The sequence below is a fragment of the Zootoca vivipara genome, chromosome 1 (assembly GCF_965207765.1).
Source record: "Zootoca vivipara chromosome 1, rZooViv2.hap1.1, whole genome shotgun sequence".
Lineage (NCBI taxonomy): Eukaryota > Metazoa > Chordata > Lepidosauria > Squamata > Lacertidae > Zootoca > Zootoca vivipara.
This window is the reverse complement of record NC_142582.1, coordinates 18,163,499-18,177,131: the sequence shown is the minus strand read 5'-3', so window position 1 is coordinate 18,177,131 and position 13,633 is coordinate 18,163,499. Positions and strand designations below refer to the sequence as shown.

The 13,633-nt window shown below is 39.1% G+C and overlaps 1 protein-coding gene across 4 annotated transcripts in view; it reads right to left on the bottom strand.

The window, feature by feature from the left end:
- Positions 1–13,633, bottom strand: part of DYNC1I2 (dynein cytoplasmic 1 intermediate chain 2) — a 37,669-nt gene that overhangs the window by 21,883 nt on the left and 2,153 nt on the right. For 2 of the 4 annotated variants that reach the window (XM_088657617.1, XM_035135371.3), the window contains exons 2-5: positions 12,819–12,936; positions 9,372–9,486; positions 4,516–4,606; positions 1,033–1,092 (exon numbers count right to left, since the gene is read on the bottom strand). In XM_088657617.1, the coding sequence (XP_088513743.1) occupies positions 1,033–1,092; positions 4,516–4,606; positions 9,372–9,486; positions 12,819–12,926 (374 nt within the window). In that variant the 5' untranslated portion in view covers positions 12,927–12,936. The remainder of the gene's footprint in view (positions 1–1,032; positions 1,093–4,515; positions 4,607–9,371; positions 9,487–12,818; positions 12,937–13,633) is intronic. The other 2 variants (XM_088657691.1, XM_035135390.3) reach the window with 1 other exon arrangement.

The following is a 13,633-nucleotide window of genomic DNA, read 5'->3' as shown; positions in this document are numbered from 1 at the left end:
GCCCTCTATCCAAGGCCCAGCACTGAGTCTACTTTAAAACTTACTTTCACTGCCAAAAAATTTGGAGCACTTGATCCAGCCTATGGGCTAGCCACCCCTGATCTAGATATATGTACATTAATGTCTATGTTTTCACTCAATGAGTAAGGCAAACCCCCAAAATTACTGGCCCTCTTCCCTGTTTTATAAGAATACAACATCATACTCCCCCCCCCAAAGTGCCCAAAGCAAGCCACATACATTATCTCAATAATCCTGTAAGACCAGTATTATTGCATTATCAAAGGTATGTGGACGTAGACAAGGCATTCTTGACTAACGACATGGATGTCATAAAGTCATTTTAAAAATAATAATTACAAGAAAATTTAGTATATTAGTAAATTAAAAGTCTTTAGAAAATTAGTTGCATTAAGATGCTGAATATATATTCAGAGGTTGCAATTCAGAAATGTACAGTGGTGCCTCGACGTACGAATTTAATCTGCTCCGAAGGCACCTTCGTAGGTCGAAATACTCTAAGTCGAAAAATTCTAAGTTGAAAAGCGCCACTGGAAACGTTATTTCCTATAGGAATGCATTGGAAATGGAAAAATTCGTAAGTCGAAGCAACCCCATCTAAAAATTCGCAAGTCGAAAAAACCTTATCTAAAACCACCGCGGTTTCCGTTTGGATGTTGAGAAATTCATAAGCGTGTGGCTATTTGCCCCATTCGTAAGTCGAAAAATTTGGCTGTCGAGTCATTCGTAAGTCGAGGTACCACTGTACATGCGCCAGATCAAATTTGTTCAGTCATCTAATAAACAGCTCTCCCCAAACACAAAACCCTTTTCCGGTTTAACATAGTTTGTGGAAGCTGATGATCAATAAACTGCATACCATACATCACTATCACTTAACGATGTGGATGCAACCTTAACTCATAGCTAAAATTGTTTTACATATTATATCTTAAGGCGTGAACTAATTTGGCTTATATAAAAGACAATCATTACAACAAAGATGGAAGATAAAAAAAATCTCTGCTATACCCCAGATCGGAATCAGAGTGAAGCTGTAGAACTGATGGATCAGTATCCCAATGCAGCGTCCTGACAACACAGGTTGAAGAACAACCATGCAGCATTAGCAAAAAAGGCCAGAGATTAGTGAAGCAAATACATTCTATTAAATGTTAAAGCTATTGGAAGCTAGAATCATATCATATCATGGCTTCAGATATTTAAGAAGTGCCAGAAATATCAGTTAGTGGAAATTGAGTGGACATTCAGCACTACTACAACAATACATGCATCATACCAATTAAAATAGAAACATACAGTTCAGAACAATTAGTAGAGTGACAGCATTCAGTTGATCAGTCAGTAAGACTGATTAAAATCTTTTTACTTGACTAAAACTGAGTTTTTAAAAAGTGTAATTGTTTTTAATTTAAATATAAGATTTTAATGCAACACCTGTGGAAGGTAGGTATTGCCTTGGAAGACACTCCCCCTTATTTCCCACCTGGAGGAAAGGGCTTTTCTAAGATAGATGTGCGTGTATTGCATCAGGTCCTAACAAAGAGCAGGGTTCTTTACCCTCAGATCTTTTATACACATGCAAATGTATGCAAATTTAAAAGATATACAATGAATCAACTAACACTTCTTTAAATAGGTGACATCCCCTGCATTTAGAGATGCATTCAGTCAAGGATAAACTTTGACTTATCTGAGAGTTTATTAACACTATACAGCTACATAGATTTAGTGGTGTCACCCGAGATCCAGTTTGTTAACATACTGTGATCTTGCCCGAAGCATTAAATATGTTCAGGAAATTGTCATATTGGTAAAGGAAATGAGTCAACACATAAACCTTTGGGTGCAGGAAAAAGCACTTTTCCACTGGGATATACTGCTGCTAGTGTTTCCAAGATGTGACATTGCTATAATTATGGGTTAAGCACTGCCTTGGGCTTATGTCATTTAATTTAAAGGCAACTCAAGACAGTCAATGTTGCAGCATTCAGCAAGTTAAGCAGTGCAGTCCTAACTATGTTTACTCAGAAGTAAGTCTGCTGAATTTGAGATTTACTTTCTTGTAAGTAGGTTTAAGACAACAACCATTTATTTAGGAAATATTTCAAGGTGCAACTATATAGTATATAGAGCAACATGCCAAGCATTAGCTTTAACCTACATACAGTATATAAAATTGTATACATTTTAGTCTTGTGGCCTACTAGAATGCTAGAAAAACAAAGCAAATATAAATAAACACACATATCAGACGTTCTAATAACTAACTGCTCTGAGGTACTTTATCAGCACATTCAAAATCCTGAATAAAGAAGTTTGTCTTCTGATAAGTAATTAAGTTGCCTTCATGAAACTCGAAAATCATTTCAGATAGATTTTGCATTTAATAATTGGTCTACTGTTCACTATAGATTCATTACTCCAATTATTTATTAAATTTCATTCATACCCCTCTTTTCTACAACAGGATGCACCAAAGCAGCACACAAAAATAAAATCACCAGAAATACAACATAACATTAATAATGTAGAAGTGCAACAAAAGCATAACAAGTTTACAAAATAGCAGGGTGCTAACATTAAAAATTCACCTGAATGAATACATCTTCAAAACTTGCCTAAAGCAGACAAAAGTGAACCTAATGGTTTTCCCAGGGAAGAAATTCTAGTTTTGGTACCACAGCCAAAAAGGCCCTGTCCTGCTGCTGGAAGGATGGAGAACAGGCCATCTGAAGGCAATCTTAGGACTCAGGCAGCTTTGTATGGAAGAACATACTGTACATCCTGAGATAACTCTTAACCCCCTAAGGACCAGGCTAACTCCAGTCAGTGGTCCAACCACTTGCACAACCACTGGATATAACTCACACAACAGAACATCCCCTTCCTCTTCTGCCCTCTGCAGCCCCCTGCATCTGCTCTGAAGGGTCTCTCAGCTCTCCAGAGCAGTGCAGGTGGCTCCAGGGGTGAGGAGAGAAAGCGGAATTCACAGTGTGAATGAAACTGTGTTCCACCCATCCATAGACACAGTTGGCTAGAACCCTTAATCAACACCATTTATTGGGTGAAGCTCATGATGGAAGACTTGGTAGTCATATAATTCTCATGGCAGGGAAGTCAACGAAGCACAGCTGCTCTTTTATGCCCCACCAAATGTAATATGAAAATCCCCAAACTATGCAGGAGAAGCCACCAGATGGGTTTCTCCTGTATGATCCAGAAATTCTCATGCAATCCTTCTGGCACATGAAGGACTGGTGCTACTGTGGCTCCCTCATTGCCAGATGATTGTGGAATTTACAAAATATACGTTCTGTCCCCATGGTGCTTAACCTAAATATACACTTCCTTATTTTCCAATAGAAAGTAGAACTCTACCCTATTTTGCGCACTCAGGTCAGATATACCATCATTTCCCCCCCCCAAAAAAAAACAACAAAGGAAGTTTCTTAAATGGCAGAAATGAAGCCCACAGTCACAACCAAACTACTACACCACAAGTGATTTCCACCACAAGTGACAGCACCCAACCACATGCCGATGGTAAACTCAGGCTATCTATGACTATATGAATTATACAGAATGACACAATTTCTCTTACTGGTGACCCACCAGGAGGAAATATCTAGTAGTGAAATGATACTTCCATTTCAACTTAAGACTGCATGTTCCATGTACATGGATGCAGCCAAGAAAGCTAATCAAATGACTCAATCCTAAATTCTCACAATACCGATTTTTAGGAAGGGACTGGGCTCTTCAGGGAGATAAATTAAACCCAAATGTAGGCCAGTTTAACTTGACTCATGGCACTGATGATCTCGACATCTGCTAAAAATAACAATGCTCAGTGCATAAGCATGTCTGTACATGTGTGTAAACCCCCCCCCCCCCGTGATGATATAGCAACCCCAGGGTAAAATGAATGACTATCAGAACATTCCTGAGAGAGATATTTGAGCATACAGAGGAATAAGTTGAATTTAAAAACAAGAAGCAAGAAACAATGAACTGGGGTGCAGCATTGGATAAACACTGGCTAAGTGAACTATGTGATTTATTAAGGTATTTTAGAATAAAAATATGGTACAATCCTGCCCTCCTTAGTATATGAAAATTGCTCATTACTTAGAACCAGATGCTGGCACACTGGCCACTTCCTCATCTAACCCTTCCTCTGTAACCAAAGATTTCATCTAAGAGTTTTGGTAAACTTTAAAGTACGTTCTTGGGTAGAGCCCTGGACTAGAAAGAGAAGGCTAGATGGGGAAACAGGAAATCACACCAGCCTCTCATTCTGGTTAATGATGACCAAGGCATGCTGAGGAGAGGGTTCTGCTGGGTCCTATGACATATTTGGAGAGATTGTGCCATACTTTTAAAGCAGAAAATTATTTTTTTTCAGTAACGTTAACACTTGTCAATTTTAATACTGTACTGCACTCTTGAGACCCCAACATATTTAATCCGGAAATATTTAAGAAAACATACCTAGAACCAACAGCACCATCACCAGAATCTTGGCTTCCAGCCTCACTTGGTGTGCTCACAGATTTCGAAGATGGAGACATAGGAGGAGGGACTAAATAGTGAAACAGACAGGTATCCGCTGTTACTAGTCGTAGAGGTTGCACAGCTTAGGATGTTTCCAAATTAATTTAACATGGAAGCATTAAAAAAGTGATGGTAAACAAAAAATAAAATAAAATGGATGAAAATGAATAATAGAAAAAAAGGGGAAAAGACAATGTTAACATATCATGCTGGAGACTCATGCAGTTTTTAGCATTTAATGCAGTTTGGGGTTATGTAGCAAGTATACTTTATACTAAATGCTGGGAAAATAAGGATTCTACAATTTAATACTTTGCTAAGAAACTGTTATTCAGAAACTGAAATATGTTATTAAAATTTACACAATGAATTTGGGGTTGCTATATCTTATAATACCAATTATTATTGGAGTGGGGTGAGGAGTTATAAAACAAGCTCTTCTCCAAAACACAGTGTTTTAAACTTGTCATTATTTACTGAAAACAGTTTGTTCTATTCAGCTAAACCTCAATTTATAAGTTCTTAACATTTTATTTTTTTAAAAGCCTCTCACCTCAAAGGGAAGTTTGTTTACAACATTTTGTGATGCAAATTTAGTACAACTGGAATGGTAAATGAGAAGCAGCAGCATGCAACCTAAAACATGTGCCTTTCAATCAATTATGCTTCTGCAACATCCAATAAAGATGTACAAGTTTTAATGTCTCTACATTGGTTTTTATCCAGAACTGCATTTTTCAGAGCCAAATATCCCCACAATAAGTAATTTTGTCTTCACTGAGGATAAATGGGAGTATGTATTGAGCTGGATCCAGAGTTTCCCTGAGAAGAGTTCAGCTTACAGGATGCTTCTGCTGGAGGAAGGAGAGGCAATTTTCAGATTCGTTCTTTGTTCTGTTGACCCCAGAAAAGCTGCTCTGGATGATTTGGGGACCCTCCAAAATAGAAAGGGAAGGTGGCATTGACAAATAAAGTCCCCCCCCTCTCCCATCTTCCACATGGAAGATCTCAGGCAGTTCTAATTGGGAAAGGGAAACGCCAGTCAACCAATAAACATTATGCTGATGCAGTTGAACTGATATACAGATTTCTTATTTGAATTATACAAAGGAATTAAAAGTGTTCCAAACTCAGATATAACTGCTAATTATAAGAAATGTTTTCAGAAAGGGGAAGGACACAATGTCTTATTCTACAGCACTATATTAAAAATCATATGCCTAGCTATTCACCACTGCTCAGTGTCTTCAAAACATGAAAATACAAGCTTTGGAAATGGAAAAGTATTTTTAATAAAACACATTAATCCTTCTGTAGGACTAGAAAATCAAAACATTGTTTTTTAATGTACTGCTATTTTCATGTTATTTTAGAAGAATATGCACTAACACTTACTCCTGGAGACAGACACAACTCATTATTTGATTATTCTAAGGGAGGCATGCTGAATCAAGTTCTTTGTTATGTTTTTAACTAGTTGCTACTGCCATCTATTGGTTGTTAAACAGTATGATGGTTTAGAACAGAGCTTTCCAAACTGTGTGTTGCGACAGTGTGTGTAGGTGTGGCGCACAAACACTCCTCACGCTTCTTCAGGGCAGCTGGAAAGTGGTTAGTTTAACCTCCTGTCTGCTAGCAAAATTGAATTATTGTGTCATGAAATGATGCATGTCTAAAAAGTGTGTCATCAACATGAAAGGTTTTGGAAGCTCTGGTTTAGAACTTTCAAATATTGTAGGTGCCTTTTTCTATTAGAGGAAACTATAGTATTTCCTCCAATAAAGTAGTTTACATGTAATGTTTCAGATTGCAATGCTATTGATTAGGAAGGAAATACCTTCCAATTCAGTGGGACCTGAGCCAGAGTAGAGAGTGGCAGAATAGATTTTAAACCACTGCAGATAGCAGATCAAAAACATGCGAGTTGTGCCCAAAAATGTTATCACATTCACACGACTTCCACTTGTACAACAAAAATTCTCTTCCAACTCCTCTCCCCACATGCACCTCACACTCCAGAAAGTCGGAGGGGCCCCCAAAATAGATTATTTTGTGGAGGGAGTCTTCTACTGCACAAGTGAAATTCCTTACGTGAACAGAACAACTTGGATACAACCCATGAATTTTAAATGCTCTCCTATGCAAAAATTTCCCTGCTGTTCAGACCACTCCACAGTTTGGATGCCTTCCATCTGCATGTCTTCCCCTTTAATGATAGGGAAGTATTTTTAAAATGTGATCACTCACCTATAGTCTGAAGTGGTTTAACCTGTTCTACCTCCTCAAAAGCTTATTATTTACCTCATAAATACACTTAGTACTGGTCTGTTAATGAAGCAGAACTGAACATACTCTACTTAAGATGAATTAGCAGCCGATTAATAAAATTAGCACAGTTTTTTGAACAACAAGGAGAACTTGCCAATTCAAACGTTAAATCAAAATGATCAAAGCATAACAAAACTGGTGACTAAGCCCAACTGAACAAATTAGGACTTACTCCTGTGCATAAAATGGTATGGTCAGTTACGATCCAGTGCCAAACATGATAATCTTCATAGGAACACCAAAGATTAAGGCCCTTCCTTCACCACCAGCCCTGAAATTTTGGAAGCAGTTTCCAACAAAAGGGCCAATGATAAAAGGACCATATTTGATAAAAGTATGGCTACCAAGTTCTACTAGTGTCTTTTCCTTTTCAAAATATTCCCATCAGCAGTGTTAAAGGCTATTTGGTATTTGGAAATACATTAGCTTGAAAAATAGACACAAACAAAAGGAGGTTGCCTTATTTATACTGCTGCACTAAAAATGTTTATGTCGCAGCCAGATCGCCCTCACATCCAAGGAGTCAATGAATCACATTGTCGAGGAGGACAACACCGAGGTCCTCAAGAAATTTGCTGCAGACTTTACTATGGAAGCCACTTCTAAAGCCGATGTTTCATGTGGAACCCCACATCACACTGGCCTATCACTTCCAAGCCAGCCCCTTGCCGATGCTCGAGAAGTTAGCTCAGAGCATAGATGTCAAGCTGGGCTGCGACTGGGTGGCTGCAATATTCTACTGGGATCTTAGATTTGCCAATCATGAGACACTCCAGGTGATCTACCCACACACCCCACAGAACGATGATGAGCTGGAGCTTGTCCCAGGGGACTTCATCTTCATGTGTCCTGTGGATCAGGAGGATCAAGGACCAGGGGATACTGGGCCCCTCACAATCTTCTGCCAGAGTATGCAGCCCTTCAGGATCACCAACCCACCTGGGCCACAGAAGAGGCTTGGGAAAGTGTTTGGGAAATACTGGCTTCCAGTGTTTGATGCCAAAGGAAGGTACATGCGGACAAAATGTTTATTTTGTACTGGTTAAGAAGCTGCTCTATTCCAAGAGAAGAATTGAAAAAGTAACATGGGTAGGCTTTTTATCTCATCTCTTGCAATGTTGCAATGCCCCCTTGTGGCAGAGTTATCATCTCCTTTTTATACGCCTACAGATAGCTTAAAAGAAACCATTAAAAGTTTTAGCAACTTAAAAAGAAAATTACTAGAAATACTTTGAAAATACTGTCCTTTAACATTATGGCACCTGTAATATTAACTACAAATATATGTTTGGTTTAGGAAGATATTCCTGTTTCTACTTGATAAATCCTCAGATAGTTTAAGACAGGCATCCCCAAACTTCGGCCCTCCAGATACAATTCCCATCTTCCCCGACCACTGGTCCTGTTAGCTAGGGATCATGGGAGTTGTAGGCCAAAACATCTGGAGGGCCGCAGTTTGGGGGTGCCTGGTTTAAGACATGGGTAGGCAAACTAAGGCCCGGGGACCGGATCCAGCCCAATCACCTTCTAAATCCGGTCCACGGACGGTCTGGGAATCAGTGTGTTTTTACATGAGTAGAATGTGTCCTTTTATTTAAAAATGCATCTCTGGGTTATTTGTGGGGCCTGCCTGGTGTTTTTACATGAGTAGAATGTGTGCTTTTATTTAAAATGCATCTCTGGGTTATTTGTGGGGCATAGGAATTCGTTCCCCCCCAAAAAATATAGTCCGGCCTCCCACAAGGTCTGAGGGACAGTAGATTGGCCCCCTGCTGAAAAAGTTTGCTGACCCCTGGTTTAAGACACTCTACTTGGACACTTTTTAAAAGGGTACTTTAAGAAATAACAGAAACGTTGGCTTGACTCTTGAATTCCCACAAGCGGAACTCCACTCATGGGATACTCCCATAAGAGGAAGAAAAGAGGCAATTTCCACCAATTTCACCCAGCAAAGCTGTTCTGCCAGGCCAGGAGACCGTCCGGAACATCACGGGAAGTGTCATGGGAGGGTACAGGGCAAAGGGTGAAATGGACAAAAAAAAGCTGCCGCCACCATTCTTCCAGAGGAAGCCTCTCTGGGGAACCCTGCACCCAATCCATACATTACATTTTTATATTTTAGAAATATATTGTGAATAAATTATACAAATCCAGCTTTGGATGCCTTCATATTACTTTCCTATCTCAGATACTTCAGCATTTAGTTTTATAGAACGATTTTAAAGCCCTGGGATTATGCTCCAAATATTGTAACAATAAATGATCAAATTATATTTATCTGTGTATGACCATATTTAAAATCAGATATAAGCAATAAGTTACGAGAAGCATCACAAGAAAAGCTGTGGCAACAATGAACATACAACAGATACATGCATATGTGAGCAACAACTTTCATGCTAATACAAGTACCACATAGGTGATGGTGAGAGATATTCATGATAAATTTTCTTTATAATTCTTACCCATAGGAGCATCTGGCGTTAAACCCATGCTCTGAAGCAAGGCTTCAGCTTCCCGTCTCTTCTTTTCAAGGTCAGACTCATCTTGTACAGGAAGAGCTTCTTTCTTCTGATCAGTCTATTTTTTTAATAAAAAAATAACAAATTATGTGACAGTGCATACTGTTACATACCACTTGTTTTATGTGCAAGAAAAAGGTTTTAAAAGAAAAATTACTTCATTTCATAGAAATGGGATACAGGCAAGAATAATTGCATTTATATTTCACTGATAAAGTCAGTGAGGAAGAACTGTGCCAATTCTAGCCATTTCTTGGTCACAACACAGAGCAAGGCAAATGTGGATAGGGGTAGGAACTTAAGCTTATTACTGTAGCAGGTTGCCCAAGACCAACAAGTGGCCTAAGGGTCTACCCTAAAATCAGTCAATGGCAGGAGGATATTGCTCAATGAAAATATCAACCAAGTCTGTTGCAAGTATGAAAAAAGATGATTTCTATGTTAATGAGTAAATATAAAGCTGCCAATATTTTAATACTTTATACAAGATTTGAAAAAGGTGAGTAAGGGTGGGATATGACCAAAGTGTATAAAATGTATAGTGTGGAGAAAATGCATAGAAAGAAGCTTTTCACACACTCTCTCTTAATACTAGAAGCCAGAAGCAATGGTCAGAGATTCAGAACAGAGACTAACCACCTCATACAATAAGGGGACACAGATGGCGCTGTGAGTTAAACCACAGAGCCTAGGCTAGGGCTTGCTGATCAGAAGGTCGGTGGTTTGAATCCCTGCGATGGGGTGAGCTCGCGTTGCTCCGTCCCAGCTCCTGCCAACCTAGCAGTTCGAAAGCACATCAAAGTGCAAGTAGATAAATAGGTACCATCCAAGCGGGAAGGTAAACGGCGTCTCCGTGTACTGTTCTGGTTCGCCAGAAGCGGCTTTGTCATGCTGGCCACATGACCTGGAAGCTGGACGCCAGCTTCCTTAGCCAATAACGCGAGATGAGCACCGCAACCCCAGAGTCGGTCACAACTGAACTTAATGGTCAGGGGTCCCTTTACCTTTACCTTATACAATACATAGTTGGACCAGGATTAGATAAATTTATGGAGACTAAAGCTAGCAAAGGCTATTAGTCATGACAGATATATGCTACCTCTGGGATCCAAAGTAGTTTACCTTTGAATATCAGTTGCTGGGGGAACAACAGGAGAGTACAATTGCTCTCCTTTCCTGCTTGTTGAGTTTCCACAGGCGTTTGGTTAGCTACTGTGGGAAACAGGGTGCTGGTGGTCTGATCCAGCAGGGATCTTATGTTCTTAATTCTCACAGTAGCCAAAAGGCACACACCCAAAGCCCACTGAATTGACTGGGATCCAGGGACATGCATCTCATGACAAAAATTGTTCAGGCTACATGAATTATAGAGGTTACAACTTTATGACAGTATGAAAGGACAATGATAGTTGTGGAGTGAAATAGCTAGCAATAGACTATTGTTGATATGAGCAACAGTCTATTAGCAATAGATGATATTATTATTATTTTTAAATCCACCCCCCCCCCTGTGATTTCTGGACTAATCTACAAGAAAAAGCCCATCTAAATGGGCTCAATCCTAATCGCCAGCTATGGCATTTAACATTAGTGAATACTTTAAAGATATTGATGTTAGTCTTTGCATTCCAGAGATTTATGCAAATTCAAAGATCCCTGATATTATATACGGCAGTTATCAAAAAGTGAGTTGTATCAAACTGAACCATTAGAAAACAGCCAGCTACTTTTCTGTAACCATAGTCTTGCATTGTACTGAGAAAAAAATTAGCTTCTAATTGACATATCTGGATTGTTCAATCACATAGTGCTCTGAGATATCTGACAACTGTACAGTTCAACTACACAGAAGTTACATTCAAGATAGTTGGTTCATCAAAGCTTAACTTCAGCAGGTCTTAAATGCTTTGCTGAAATAGAGCCAAGATCCATACCAACTGCTTGTCAAAAGCCTACACATCATCTCTGCCAATTGTGTATTTAAGGCAGTGTTTGTACCAACTTCCAATTTTCCAGTATATGAATACTGCAAAGTAACTGGCTAAAGATCAGGAAAGTAGTACAATGGCACTGCATTCTTATTTTTATTTATTACATGTATAAGGGATCTTTTCTCCAAGGGATCTTTTCTCCAAGGGTCTCAAAGTGGCATATGTCACTCTCCTTCCTTTTTAAATAACCCTGTGAGGCAAGTTCGACAGAGAGATGGTAAATGGCTCAAGGTCAGCCAGGCAAAATTTATGGCTGTCCATGAGTTTAAATCTTAATCTTCTAGGTTCTAATCCAAAATTCTAACCATAACACAATAATTTTATTTACAACTTTTTGTTAAACATAAAAAAGTCAACTTAAGATTAAACCAGAATGATTTAAGGTGATTTTAGATACTGTCCACATCTTAAGGGTCTTAACAAAATATTTCCAGTTTGAGCTGTTTTCCTGTGCTTGTACACCAAAATTCCAAAAATAGTACAACACTGATTAGAATGGTTTAAATATGCATTTTTTAATTTTTCCAGTATTGCTAAATCATTACTATAGGGTCCAATTTCTCCACACACACACCCAATATTGGCATGCCAGAGGAATACCAAAAATAAGAGAATCATATAACTGTAGAGTTGGCAGGGACTGCAAGGATAATGTAGTCTAATGCAAGAACCTTTTACCCAACATGGTCCTCAAACCCACAATCCTGATATTAAGTGTCTCAGGCTCTACTGACTGAGCCACCCCAGAGCAGAATGCTGGACAGTTTTTTGTTTCTTTTTACAATCTTAATACTTCAGAATGCATATGGCCTTGCACAAGCATACCACAGCATTAAAATGCCTCAAAGAGTAATTGAACTGCCTTTGGTAATGCCGCTACAGAAAAACCTTCCTTTAAAGGAAGATGAGCCATGCCAGGAAATCACTTCCTAGCTGAGCTGATGGAAGCGTAGTGTTCTCATAACCTGAAGGCTACTAAACTAAGCTGCTACTGGAGCAGTCTATGAACAGGACAGAAGTAAGACTATGCTTGGAGTACAAAGTCAAGCTTCATGATGACAGTACAGATGCAGACAGCTTCTACCTCACCCAACATGCCACATAGCTGTCATCTTTCATCCACCACAGATATAATCATCAGACAACATACATTTTAATGAATATCCAGTTAAAAGAATGAAGCCATTTCCAATGATTTTTTTAGCATGTAACACACATGCTTAGATCACACAAATGCTAAACCACAATTTAGCATTATATGTATGAGCTTAAACAAAACCTTGGCCTCCTCACATTTAGGGAGGAGTGAAGCAGGTACATAAAGCTCCTTTGTTTATTTATTTCAATTTATTAAGCTGAGATACAATCATCTCACAGATGTAATTTGAAAAGTTCTTACTTCCTTTTTCTTTCGCTCTTCCTCTTTTCTCTTCTTCTCCTCTCTGATTTGGGCCAAGCGTTGTTTTTTACGCTCCAACTCAGCCTTCAGCTCACTTTTATCAGACATGATTAGAATCCTGTCAACAAAATAAAGATTACATGAAGAATTATAATATACATAAATGAAAGACCCTTATGCAAATCTATCATAAATCAATTTATTAGAATAAATGTATGCTCATATGAAAAACCTTAACATCCCTTTGAAGACATATATTTTGTACCAAAATCAGACTCGATTTTTGCCAATGGTCAGAGATGGTGGGAATTGCTGACCAGCAATAACTGGGTCACAGGTTAGCCACCCCTGGTCTAAGGTTTCTGCTAAAAGCAAAATAGAGCTTGTTAAAATGCAGTACATCCTTTTCAAACAGGTTGTGTTTTTTGTTTGCAAATGAGAAATGCATACCCAACTCTGTGGATACTCCTATATACTGCTTCCTTTCAAGAAAGGGACCACTCCTACCATAACTCTGCATAGGACCTTGCAAACTAATCCTATGCTGAATTAAAACATGCCCAAACAATGACACTCAGGCAAGCAATGCTTGAATCACGTTAAAGCAGGGGAGGGAAGCCTGTGCCCCCCCCGAAACGTACAACTGTAGAGTTGGAAGGGACCACAAGAGTCATCTAGTCCAACCCCTTGCAACACAGGAACTTCAACTCCCATCCGCCCCAGTCTGCCTGGTCAGGTGTTAAGAGATCACAGGAGCTGCAGTCTAACAACATCTGGACGGCCACAGGTTCCCCAGACACAGGTGCTTCCACAGA